Here is a 12,831-nt window from a genome sequence, read left to right as displayed (position 1 = left end):
ATTTACACATGACCATTTAAAAAGCTACAGGCCTCATTTCAAATCTCACTCCCATTTCAAACATTTGAGAAGCTTTTGTACAATCATTCAAACCTATTAACTATGGCTTACTCGGACTACCAACATAACTTAGTACAAAAGCTTTATTTGCGACCATACCACCATCTTTAAAAAATAAATAAATCCTTCACGTAATATGCAGATACGACCAATTTGTACATAAATTACAAAAACTCAACTCTGGAAGCAAGCATTTTAAAACTGCCTAGCAAATAACTTCAATGAGTTCCACAAGGCTCAGTACTGGGCCTCCTTTGGTTTCCCCCTCTTTTGAAAATGAGTTTATAACTTGTCCTCACTAAATGCTGTATTACACATAGCTGACATACCATCATTCAAACTAATGGGGTCCCCCAAATAGCTGCAAATAGGCTTCACAAGACAGCTTCTGATCTACTTATTACTACAAAAAACTCTTATGATCTCTCTTCCCCGAAAAAGAGGTATCCCCAAGTGTTTCTGAACACAAATACCTATGACCTTACTCAACACATTCTTTAAACAATGAAATCAAAGTAATATCACAAGTGAAGTTGTACTACAATAGACTTCATACCTTCAGTCTCCTACAGCTATATACTCTCTAAAATTTAAAAGAGTCACCACTACTTACCCCGCAGTCTTCCCAAAAACAAAGATTACAGCTAGCATAGACTTGTGCATCATGTTCCAGACAAGTGGGTGGGTTTCACAAATACTAAACATTTACTTTAGGTTCACAAATATTTTTAGTTATTTGGCAAGCCTGCTGGCTTCAGACTTCACCAGTCAAGTCAGAGCTTTTGAACAAAGGGGCTGCAATTCCTTTTGAGATGTTATTTAACAGACACCGCAGAAGCAAAAGCAGAAAACACTACTGCAGAGAGATTCCCATGACAATTTTTTTGCTCTACTCAAACCTAGGTTCCAAAGCTAAATTTACAGAAAAATCCTTCCTCCAGTTTGGGTCTTACAAACTGGAATAAAATCCCAATAGAAATCAGATCTGCAAGCATTAAGACTTTAAAAAAAATTAGGCAACGAAACCCCATCAAATTGCTTTAGAGATGGCGAACACGACTGTTAGTCTTAACATGCTATGTTCCACCAAATCACCCCAATTTTGTTGAAACTAACTGTGCATATCACACACACCATATTACTTGTGTAAAGTGTGTACTCTACTCTGCCTTTTTACCATCTTCCTAAACACCATGACAGAATTCTATTGAGCCAATTTTGTATTCTCAGTGAATGCATGCTTCAATTTGGCATCAATAAATGTAAACAAACGGCTCTGATCTCAAGTGGTGTCTGAAAAGGGTCATTACACCAGCTGAACAGCAAGTAAGAGATACCAGATGGAACATAAAGGCATTGAAAGAAAACTATTTGGATAGCTTTTACTTCAAAATTACCACAACAGCCCGGAGAATTAAATATAAAACCCTTATGATGGTAAAGTTTGAACACTCCAGACACATACTTCACCAAAACAAAGTATAAAACACACCTGAAAGTATGAATACATCTGACAGGACTATACAGCAGAAGAACATTTCTGGTAAAGCGGTTAAGTTTACCACTGCACAGTTCACAAATGCAACAGACAAAAAACAAAGTTTTCAAAATGTTTATTTCATGAAAAACGTCACACAGCAGCACACTTTAATAGAGGCGCTGTGCTTTACCCATGGTGCTCTTTATGTACAAAGCCCTCACATTCTGCCAGTTCTTTTTCAGCAGTGACACCAGGAAGTTAATGGAAAGATGAATGTTGTATACAAGCTCATCTTCAGTCATCTTCACATGTCCAACAGCAACAGCCAGACACAGCACCTGTGTAGTAAGAGGCAAGAAGTCATTACATCAAATGAAGATAGTCAATTTAAAAAAACATTAAGCAAAAAAAGTGCAGACCAAACTACCACAAAAGGCTGACTGACTAGAGCTAGCAAAATCTTCAGGTGAATTCAAACACCACAGACGGTATGTATACAATGGCAGAGAATACTGCAGAACGCCAGCCTTGTGATAACAGCAGCAAAATTCTGCCCAAGATAGTATTCTAGGGTGTGGAAAGTTCCAGCCACCTGAAGACTATCCACCTTACTGCACTTACAATACGTTTTGAGTTTAGTGCCGCCACTTTTCTTCTCCAGTAACCCAGCCCACTCCAGCTGGGCTCTTGGTACATTTATCCTCCCATCAAAAGCAAACCCTCAGAGTATCGCATATTAAAACAGACAATACAAAGAGTTATTCACCCGAATTACAGCTGTTTCTGTGAAAGAAGGTTATAAAAGTACAGCCAAAACTCATACAGCAACTAACAATGAACAGATCATGAATCATCCTGAAGAGCAAATGCAACCCTTGGCCAAATAAATGCAATTACACAAAATTATGAATTACAGAAATAAGTTTATAATGTACATTATGTTTTATTTTAGACAGCTATTTTGTAGAGAAAGCAGCCCTGAAACTAATGAACTATGATTTGAGAGAAACTAGTACTGCTGTGATGAGGAAAAGCTAGTTATGGACAGCCAAGCTGAATTCAGCAGCAGACATCCATTCAAGAGGGACCACAGTCCACTGGTGCTTGTGCTTTAGAGTTAGAGTTAAAAGAATATCCCAGATGTGATGGGTCACATTAGTACAAGACAACCATATGCTATATCAGAATCAAATCTCACAGACAAGTTTCTAATGAGCAGCTTCAATGCCAGACTGTCGTGAGCAGAAAAGACATTACCTTCTCAGTGATAGGATCCCAAAAGAACGGCGTTTTAAACTGCCAGTGAGACAGAGTAAAAATGTGACACTTAACGGTTTTGCAAGTGATGTCACTGAGCAAGACAAAGTCCAGAGTTTAAATCAGGTAGGCAGAAGCGCAAGCTAGGAGAAACTGCTCTGCTAGTGTGAGAAACGACAGGTTGTTTAGTCAAATAATGCATATAAAGGAAACTACAGGTGTTTGTCAAATAATGCATATAAAGGAACAAAAAGGGAGTGCTGCAGGCACAGTACAGATGTACAATGTCAACAGTGCATAAAGATAGCACTGAAAATAAGCGACTAAAGGAGTCCATCAGTGATCAGAGAAAAGGTAAAAAATTAATATAACGTGATCTACAGACTAGACAGCGAAGACTGCAATGCCCACGCAAATGTCTGATGTACATGTAAACCATCAAAAGTAGACAATTTCAAAATATGAAGCAATATGTACCAAAATAAGACCCCCAATAAAGCTACAAACATTAGAACCTGAAACTGGCAAGAACTGCCTAGCTGATCTTTGAGCCAATTTAGGACACTGGAATGCTTTAAAGCAGACTACAAAAAACACTGGTATGGCAGTTATTTTTCCAATTTTATTTTGTGCTCATCAGAAATACATTTGCCATGAAGTAACACTGGAATAATATGTTGAATGGCACTGGACTAGAGAACATCACTGTTTAAAATGATTTTAGGTCACAGTCAAGGCTTTAGTGGACCCAGCAGCTGACTGAGATAGGCAGAAGTTTCAGATTAAGTCATTCCAAACTTCAAAACATGATCCAGCATGAGAAAACTACTCTCTGACATATAGCATAGGGCCCAGCAGTGTTAGACCACTCATCTAGGCTGCCAAAGTTAAACCAGGAGTTAAGCTAAGCAGAAGCCCTTTACAGATGCTGGAATAATGGCACCCTATGCTGACTGCCAGGTTAGTGGAAAATAACTACAGATAGTAGGCAACAGAATAATCCAGAAAATGTAGTGTTAAATTTAACTAGTTAGTGGCAGAAGCTCTCATGATGAAATAGTGAGGTTAACTATCAAAACATAGTATGCCAGAAAGAAACTAGCTGCTTTGTGGCCCTAAAGCCTCTGCCAACTTCCAGAAAAGGTACAATTGTGTAAAGTTCCAGGACTATGCAAGTGAAGACAAACGGCCATTACAGTACACATTACAGGCATTATTGAATCCCCAAATTATGTGGATACTCTACAAAAGGGCCTTACAGAAACAGATGCTTGGTGCCAGAGCCATGGGCTCAAGCTCAATGCCAAGAAATGTATAGTTATCCCCTTTGGGAAACAAACATGCATCCGTGAATTGCCATATAGGTGGCAGTACACTAAACACCGAAAGTGTGATGACACTTAGGGACATAGGTGGACAGTTGTCTCACCTTCGATAACCACATCGCCACAACAGTCAGGAAATCCTGTGTGGCACACCTCATCACTAAGGGCTTTTCATCCAGAAAAAAGGAGGTAATTGTCCCACTGTACTCATCCCTCATTAGACCCATTATAGAATACAACGCCCAATTTGGTATATACCTCTCAAGACATCTGCAACAACTGGTAAGGCCGCAGAAATACCTCACTAAAAGAATCACAGGCCTAAAGCAGATGCCCTACGCTGACCGCCTTAAACTCCAGCTATACTCTGTCGCACATAGTCTACTCAGAGGTGATCCCGCCTCTGCTCAACATACAAGGCCATGTCAAACCCAGAGCTGTTGGATTGGGATAAAGAAATCCCAATCCCTCAGAGCCACACGCTCCAGGGATCTAAACCTAGTCATCGCAACAAAAAAAAAAAAAACAACATGCTGGAGGGATAGGTTTCTGACCCAGACACTCCCCAGACAATCTCCTCTCCGGTCCAGCTGGTGAATCTGGGAATCTTGAGGCAATGTTATAACTGCCTCATGTACACAGACAACCCTCTCCTCCCACATAACACAAATACTTGCGAGAGATGCAGCTATTTAGCCAAACTGGAGGCTGAGCTCTCTCAACTCAGGACTGGCAAGACCAGACAGGAGGAGAAGGCAACTACACACACCACAAAACCAGCCTCACATAATGCTACCACTCCACTGAATCAAACACACAAGGCTCTGAGTAAATTACCTAAACAGGAGAGGCCTCCAAAGCAGACACCCAAACAACTGCTACCTCAAGACACCCCACAAGCAACACATAAACCACAAAAGCAGTGTGCAAAGCAGTCACAGCCCTTAAGGCCAAATACAACACCAAACATACTTGTCATAGGTGACTCCATAGTCAGACACACTGTCGTCCCACTCACCAGGCTGAACAAGGAGAGGGTCACAGTAAGCTGCCTAGAATCCGCCACATAACACAAGCACGGTCACTCCACAGCAAGTACAAATATGACACAGTCATTGTCCATGCTGGTGTGAGCGACCTGTACCTCCCTGGACTGCATGAAAAGAGACATAGAGGAGCTCTCTGATTATGTAGCCCAGGCAGGTATGACCCTAACCCTGAGCAGTATCCTTCCTTCACCAAGAATGATGCCACAATATAGAGACAAGATGATCAGCTTTAACAATTGGCTTAATGTCTGGTGTCATTCAAGGGATCCAGTGTCTGTCTGCCTGGGATGACATGCTTGACGGCTTGCACCTGTCACCCTGGGATTCGGATATTGGCTAAGGCTCTTGCCACCCCATAGTGCCTTTTTAGGCAAGGCTCAAATTCTAAACCTACCACCCTAGAAAACAAAATGGGAAATTGAGGGTAATGCTGCTCAATGCCAGAAGTCTAAATCTCAAAATGCAGGCCCTTCTCAGTATGGAGAACATTGTCTGTGCTGTAACTGAAACCTGGTTCAAGGCTCTGAGAGCACCCCGCACTATTAGGTTTTACCTCATACCCCAAAACCGGACCACTCCACAAAAGGAGGTGTATCCATATTCATAAAGGATACTCACACCTCCAGGTTGGTGAACCATCCAGGTGCAACTAACAATAGGCAAAACTGCTCTACAAATTGTAGCATGCTACAGGCCACCCTCTCAAACTCAGGAACCCCACACAGCCTTCCTGAAGACACTGGAGGGTATAAATGTATCTCCAAACACCATCATATTGGGTGACTTCAACTACCGAATATAGACTGGGAACATTACTCAAGCCCTAACTTTCTAGCGTACATAAATTCAAATGCCATGGAACAGCTAGTCACTGTTCGAGGAGAAAATATACTAGATCTCATTGTCACAAACATGGGGACAAAGAGTATATCCCTCATTGGTGAGATCTGATCATAAACTAATCTCACTGGAAATCCACCCCAAACAAAAAGACCATAGTGAAGAACTTCTAAAGCAAACTTCACACTACTCAAGACTGGTGTGGTATCCTTCAAGGCCCCTGAGTCAGAGGAAACCACAACCCAAGCTGGAAGCCCTTACAAATGCCTTCTATGAACACCTCCAGGACTGCATGGATCAGGCAATCCCAAATAAAACCAAGACTCTTTCCACAAAGGGCAAGCGTCCAGTCTGGTGGACCCCAGCCATTAACAAACTTTACAATAAGAGGAGAAAGCTATTACATGATAGAACAAAATCCATAAAAGGGAAGTCACCCTGATCATTATTAGTAAAAATTAGCGAGCACTCATAAAATCAACTAAGGCCAATTTTGAGAGAAAAATTGCCATGGATTCAAAGGACAATCATAAGGCCTTTTTCAGCTATGTTAGGAACCTGGGTGGAAACTCACAGATATGCTCAGAATTAGTCCAAAATGATACAAAAATCACTGAACCCACAGACATTGCCAACATACTGGCAGACAGGTTCAGTGCAAACTTCACCCCGAGATAACAGTGTAGCCTCCCGGACATCTCAAATGCGCAGGTGAAAGCTGCTCTCTAAAGCTAAAAACACAGCATCAATGGGACGGATGGTGTCCCCGGCTGTATGCTGAGCTAAATGAGGAATTAAACCCGCACATAAGGCAGCTGTTTAATCTCAGCCTTACCACAGGATACGCAAGGAAGGGCGTGCGGCGGCAACGTGGTCCCACTCCACAAAGGTGGGGCTCTAGGACCCTGGAACAAGTCTAGTCTGCAAAGCTATGGAGAGGATCATAATGGAGCTCATAAACAAAGATATAGGGGACTTGCAGACATTGGACCCGACCCAGTTTGGCTTTGTCAAGGGAAGATCATGCCTTTTGAACTTGGTGACTTCTTTGAAATAGTCACCAAGGCCATTGATGAGGAAGGCAGTCCATACAGCCTACCTTGACCTTGCAACACAATACCCCATATGTCACAAGATGGGTTAAGCAAACTTACAGGACAGAACCCACAGGGTTAGAGTTGCTGGCGCTGTGTCAGACTCCAAGCGGGTCACAAGGTGGTCCCCCACCACTCGGTCCTTGGCCCCCTATTGTTTGGCATCTACTTCCAAGTACAGGCCAACACATGGGAGACTTTGGCTGACAAAGTTTGCAGATGACTGCAAACTGGGCGCCATAGTGGAAGATGCATCGACACGGATATCCTTCAGAAGGGACTCTGAACGGAAACAGATAGCTGGTGCCAGAGCCATGGCCTGAAGTTACGCCAAAAATGTATAGTCATCAAGGTAACCCCAAGCTACCATATAGGTGGCAATCCACTAAGCACAGAAGAGGTTATCAGGGACCTGGGGACCCAGGTTGACAGTGGCCTTTCTTTTGACACTCACATTGCTAAAGTGGTTAGAAAGACCTTCTACATTGCCCACCTGATCATGAAGGGATTCACATCCAGATCTAGTGAGGTCATGTTCCCCCTGTACCTTCACTTATCAGACCAATGATCGAGTACAATGCCCCATTCGGGATGTATCTCACCCGACATCTGCAGCAATTGGAGACCCAAAAGTTCCTCACCAAAAGATAAAGGACTCCAAAATCTGTCATATGCTGCCAGATTGAAGAAACTCCAGCTCTATACAGTCGCATACCGCCTGCTCAGAGGTGACATGTGCCTGACATACAAGGCCATGTCCAACCGGAATTAATGGACATGCTCCACCTCAAAAATCCAAATCCACCAAAACCACTAGGGATATAAATAGGGCGTGCTGGAGGGATAGATTTATCACTCAGAGACTCCTATGCTGTGGAATAAATCCCGGTCCATGTGAGGCAGAGCACCTCGCTGACTCTGTTCAAGAGAAATCTAGACCTGTGGATGGGGGAATCATCTCTGGGTCACTGCTGGACAGAGGCACAACAAACTAATGGGCACAGTATTTTTTAAGCCACAATAATTTGGGCTAGGCTTATAAATGCCTTAGGGCAGATAGCCTAGTATAAACCTATGAACCTATGGAATAAACTGCCCATACATGTCAAGCAGAGTGCCTCTTTGGCCCTCTTCAAAAGGAACCTTGACGATTGGATGGGAGAAAGGAAATTCACCCCGGGGATCACTCCAGTCGCCCTGCTAGACAGGGGTCCAGGGAAGTAAATAGTGTGGGAAGAAATAGCCAGGGAATTGTTATGGCTAGGCTTGTATAGGCCCTAGGGCTGATAGCCTAGTACCAGCCTAGTACCAACCTATGAAAATTTTAAAACTGCCAAGACCACATCTGAAAACCAACGGTAATGAACTGGAGCCTTTACATCTGTTCAACTGAAACTACAGTGTCTGTTGTACACAAGAATAATCATGTGATGCAAACATTGACAGGGGACTACAAGGAAAAAAATAATTTAGCTGCCTACAATGCTTGATGTTTAGGGGCTGCTAAATTAGCACTGCCTTAAAAGCATAGGAAAATATACGGAAAAGAAAATGCTAATCACACCCAAGAACTGGCAAGTGTAAAGATGGAGCTTGTGATGGACATTCCCGGCCAGAGTGGTACAATGCAAATAACTCAGTCATGTTGTGTGCAACAGTTCGCAGTAAGTTTGTTCTCATATATTATTAAGTCAAGTAAAGAATAAATGCTCACTATTTCAACACTGCAGATAATTGTGCTTGGCTCCACACCTGTGTTCAAGCTAACTCCAATTAAGGTCACGGGCACAATTCAATACACTGAAACACTGAACACATGTTAAAATACAACAAGCACCCAGACTGCCACAGTGACAAGGAACCCCACCGAAGGTTACGATATACTCACCTGCAAAACATTTCCCACGAAGTTGACCAGATTCATGTTGGCACATTTCCATCAGTTGTATGCAATCCAGTATAAAATTTTACCAACTGCTGCATTTAGGTTTGGTACTTATCTTGGTCTAAAAGAATTTTCAGATTTGCATGCACTTTCTACGAAGCAAGATGGAATATTCCCCAGGGAGGTAATCAACATCTACATTCTAAATAAAAAATCCTGACAAAAAAAAATAATAATGCTATTACTTACTTTTTTCATCTGGAATTTGACAGTAGATTTCACCTCATCTATCTTTGTAAGCATGTTTTCATTGTGGGTCAGCAGGGAGGGGAATTTACCAGCCTTGTTAAGACCTGGACCCAAGATACGAGGTATCTGTTTGATAAGTGACTCAGAAGCCAGGAAAGCGTCATACTTTTTAGCTGTAAAGACAACAAGATAAGTTAACATCTCAGAAATGCAATCATTCTACAGAAAAAAGGGCTCATGCTTATAAAAGTGGAGTGATAGAGGCAAAAGTCTGTGTGGAGGGGGGGGCAAAACATCTGTTCAAGATACCAAGTCGCACACGTTACCTCAACACTTCCAGCCTACCACTGCCAAAGCCTAAGCCACTATTCAACTCCTTTTGTTGAAAACTGAAGGTAACAAACTGCCCCTGAAGCACTTGTATAAAGCACAATGGATCAATACAGCCTGTTCCACTTTCCATTAAGAACACAGTGTTAAAACTATGTCTCTACACATACTGTCCAAACCTCAAAGAACACATCAGCACTAAAGATTCAGGCAAGTCATTCATCTCACTATCAGCTTTACCAAGTCAAGATCACAGCCAGTTTGTCCCAGCCAGTGGCTGCATGGCACAGAAAAATCTCAAGATGGGAATTGAATACACACCTACATACAAGCATCATAGTTGTACATGTGTGAATTTGGTTAGAGCAGCACAGTGAACAGAGCTTTCACCTCACAGCAAGAGGTTCTACAGTTAGATTTTCAACTTTGGGTGCCTTTTGTGTGAAGTCTGCATGTAACAATTTGGTAATTACATAATACACAATCACTTGCCTACACTAAAACCAGCATAATTACAGCTGGAACCTAAAGTGACTTAATTGCATCCTGCCCGCCAATTAATATTAATGCTGTAAACACTGTTCTGCATGGAAGTGCCCACATGCACAATGGAAAGCTCGCTCTGGGCATTTAGACCATCTTTAAGCCTAGCTGATTTTAGAGAACACATTCACATCTGCAAGACAAGCACCTTAAGCATTATACACCCCCCCCCCCCCAATGTGTACTTACACTCCACACATTCTCTTAGGCCCACGGTTTTCCTATGGATGGAATTAGGCTTTAACACCACTAAAAAAACACTGCTGCAATAGTCTCCAAACACTCCCACCTTGGAAGAGCTGCCCTACAGCCAAAGGATAAGACACCACCCCCACATTAGACCCAGACAAACCAGATTAAAAGATTCTAAAAAGCGGATAGGCTTTTACACCTATTTTCATACAATCTTTTCTGAAAATAATTCTTTGACAAACATGGCAGTTTCTACTCCCGTGACAATGCAACCATACATTTACACCGCAAGGAAAAAAGAAATGGTGACAAAACCCTGAAAAGGAGAATGGTGTAAACAATGCCCCCCCAGTAAAAACAGACCGCAAAACAAACTGTCAGATTACTTTTCTGCAAATCTGTTTTAAGTACAAGCTTACTTTAAAATGGCATGATCTACTGCGATTCACAGCTTTCTGCACACATCTAATGCCTATCTATTTAACAGTACTTTGAAGTAGCTTGTGCTACTACTACACTTCAATATGAAATGTGCACAAGTAATTTGATCACACTGACGTCTCATACAAAGCCTACTGTGCATACATGCACTGTACAATGAAATGGTTTAACAGAAATTTTGGCACATTGCTCAGAAAAGCAGATCCATAAGCTGAAGGGAATGAGTGCTCCCGCTCTGCAGGTTTCAGATCACTATATACAAGACCAATGCCAGTTCTAGCCAGTATAAAGAATTTCTCCTTTCCTATTTAAGCACTAAAGACCCAAAACCTGACCGTTCCTACTCACCCAATTTCTTCACCAACTTCTTATTCTTGTTAAGTTTCTTCAGTGCTTCGATGTCCATGTGAGGAATATCAGCTGCCTTCGCCTCATCACAGTGCTGCTGGTCTCCAAGGACACAGACTGAGAACTTGGGGCGCGGGGTAGTCTTTAGCCTGAAGTGATGGTGAGAAGGAAGCACAAGGTTAATTCAGTACCTTAAGTTAATTCTGAAAATGACAGGAACAAAGAAGGGCAAATGGAAACCTTACCATAGTCGCTGGCTTCTCTTGAATGACCTCATCCACCAGCAACATAATTAAAAATGGTCGGTGGGGTCAGTAAACAACTTTGCCTCACCTCCCCTCATGTTTTAAGACCCAGGGTAGGGGTCCGTCCAGCATATCCCAGCTAAACTGGGGAAACTGAACTACCCAATCAATTCAGTACCACACACTCTAGTTTTACTTATCAAATAAGTGTTGCAATGCATTTTAGGTAATTTAACCAAATTAAAAATTCATGAGTTTCACTTCAGTCTCCTTTTCCCCTTTTACTGTATTTGTACTAAGGAAGCACAATGTCACCTAACCCACTGCAGTTTCCCAACTTTACTACTGTACAGGGTGGTACAGTTCCCCCTTTCATAATGAGACCTACAAAGACAAACCACTTAATAGTCAGAACATTTATCCTCAACTGTATGAGAAATGCCTTTTTCAACTTTGAATCCACTCATAATACACGTCATGATTACCCAATAAATCACTATGACCAGAAACATGCTGCAGGTTAGATGTTATAGGGCTCCAGTCAAATACAACTCCAAGCAGATCCTTGCCCAATAAATGGCAACCTGAAAAGATTGATCATAAAAAATGTGCCAACTCCACAGGCAATGCTCAGCGGCAAAGATTCTTGCCTCATAGCTCTAGGATACAGTCATGATTTCTGGTGTGACTATGCAAACACAGTGCCCTCCTTTCTATGCCTTGTGGAAAATATCAAGTACTTCTTATTCAGTACAGTCTGTTGATCACACTTCCCAGAACAGGTTCACCAAAATAACAGGTTCACCAAATACACCACACCAACATTACATTTACACCACTTCTCCAATGTCCCATCTAAAAAGGAACCCCCCCCCCTGCATTTCCAACCTAAACAAGAATGTGGGTTGTACGAACATGGAAAAAAGTGTACCCGAATACCCATGTATTTTACTTAAACATTCAGGATTCAAATCACGAGACATAAAGGAAAGTCATAAATGCACCCTCAGTTTCCCCACAGTCAGTTATCTGGAATGCCCCCCCCCCCACTGCAAGGCAGATGAGAGTTTGCATATTACCCAGTATGCATTCATCTCCGTTAAACAGGCCAGTAATAGGTACCACATGCCTGCCCTACAGACTAACATGAACGGGAACACTTCCTTCAAGACATTCTCATCGGACTCATTTCAGAAGGGCACATCGGTTCCATATAGTCAGCACTATTCCCCAATATACTAGACCTGATGGCAGACTGCAGAAACTCATGAATGGAAAAATGTGAGCCAATAAAGACGTGTCTTACATTTCACTTCTCTACTCAGAAGATTTTTAATTAAAAAAATGCAAATTGATGTTGTCACAGGTTACAACTCCAAATTTCCAAAAATCTTAATACAGGTAAAGTTACCCGCACTAATTAGCCAATATGGGAGGCGTGCGTACACTACAGAAGAGTGGGTGGACTAAAGTGTGGGTGAAAAACAATGAGT

At 42.0% G+C, this 12,831-nt stretch overlaps 1 protein-coding gene across 2 annotated transcripts in view; it reads right to left on the bottom strand.

Moving 5' to 3' along the window:
* Nucleotides 1–1,657: 1,657 nt before the first annotated feature.
* Nucleotides 1,658–12,831, bottom strand: part of RPL10A (ribosomal protein L10a) — a 31,105-nt gene continuing 19,931 nt past the window's right edge. The window contains exons 1-4 of one of the 2 annotated variants that reach the window (XM_044076583.1): nt 11,339–12,168; nt 11,094–11,242; nt 9,240–9,412; nt 1,658–1,878 (exon numbers count right to left, since the gene is read on the bottom strand). In XM_044076583.1, coding sequence (XP_043932518.1) covers nt 1,708–1,878; nt 9,240–9,412; nt 11,094–11,242; nt 11,339–11,370 — 525 coding nt within the window. In that variant the 5' untranslated portion in view covers nt 11,371–12,168 and the 3' untranslated portion in view covers nt 1,658–1,707. Of the gene's footprint in view, nt 1,879–9,239; nt 9,413–11,093; nt 11,243–11,338; nt 12,169–12,831 lie in introns of those variants that run through there. The other variant, XM_044076582.1, reaches the window with a different exon arrangement.

The sequence above is a fragment of the Protopterus annectens genome, chromosome 7.part0, assembly GCF_019279795.1.
Source record: "Protopterus annectens isolate FY-2018-M chromosome 7.part0, PAN1.0, whole genome shotgun sequence".
NCBI classification, from domain to species: Eukaryota; Metazoa; Chordata; order Ceratodontiformes; family Protopteridae; genus Protopterus; species Protopterus annectens.
This window is presented reverse-complemented; position numbering and strand designations above follow the sequence as displayed.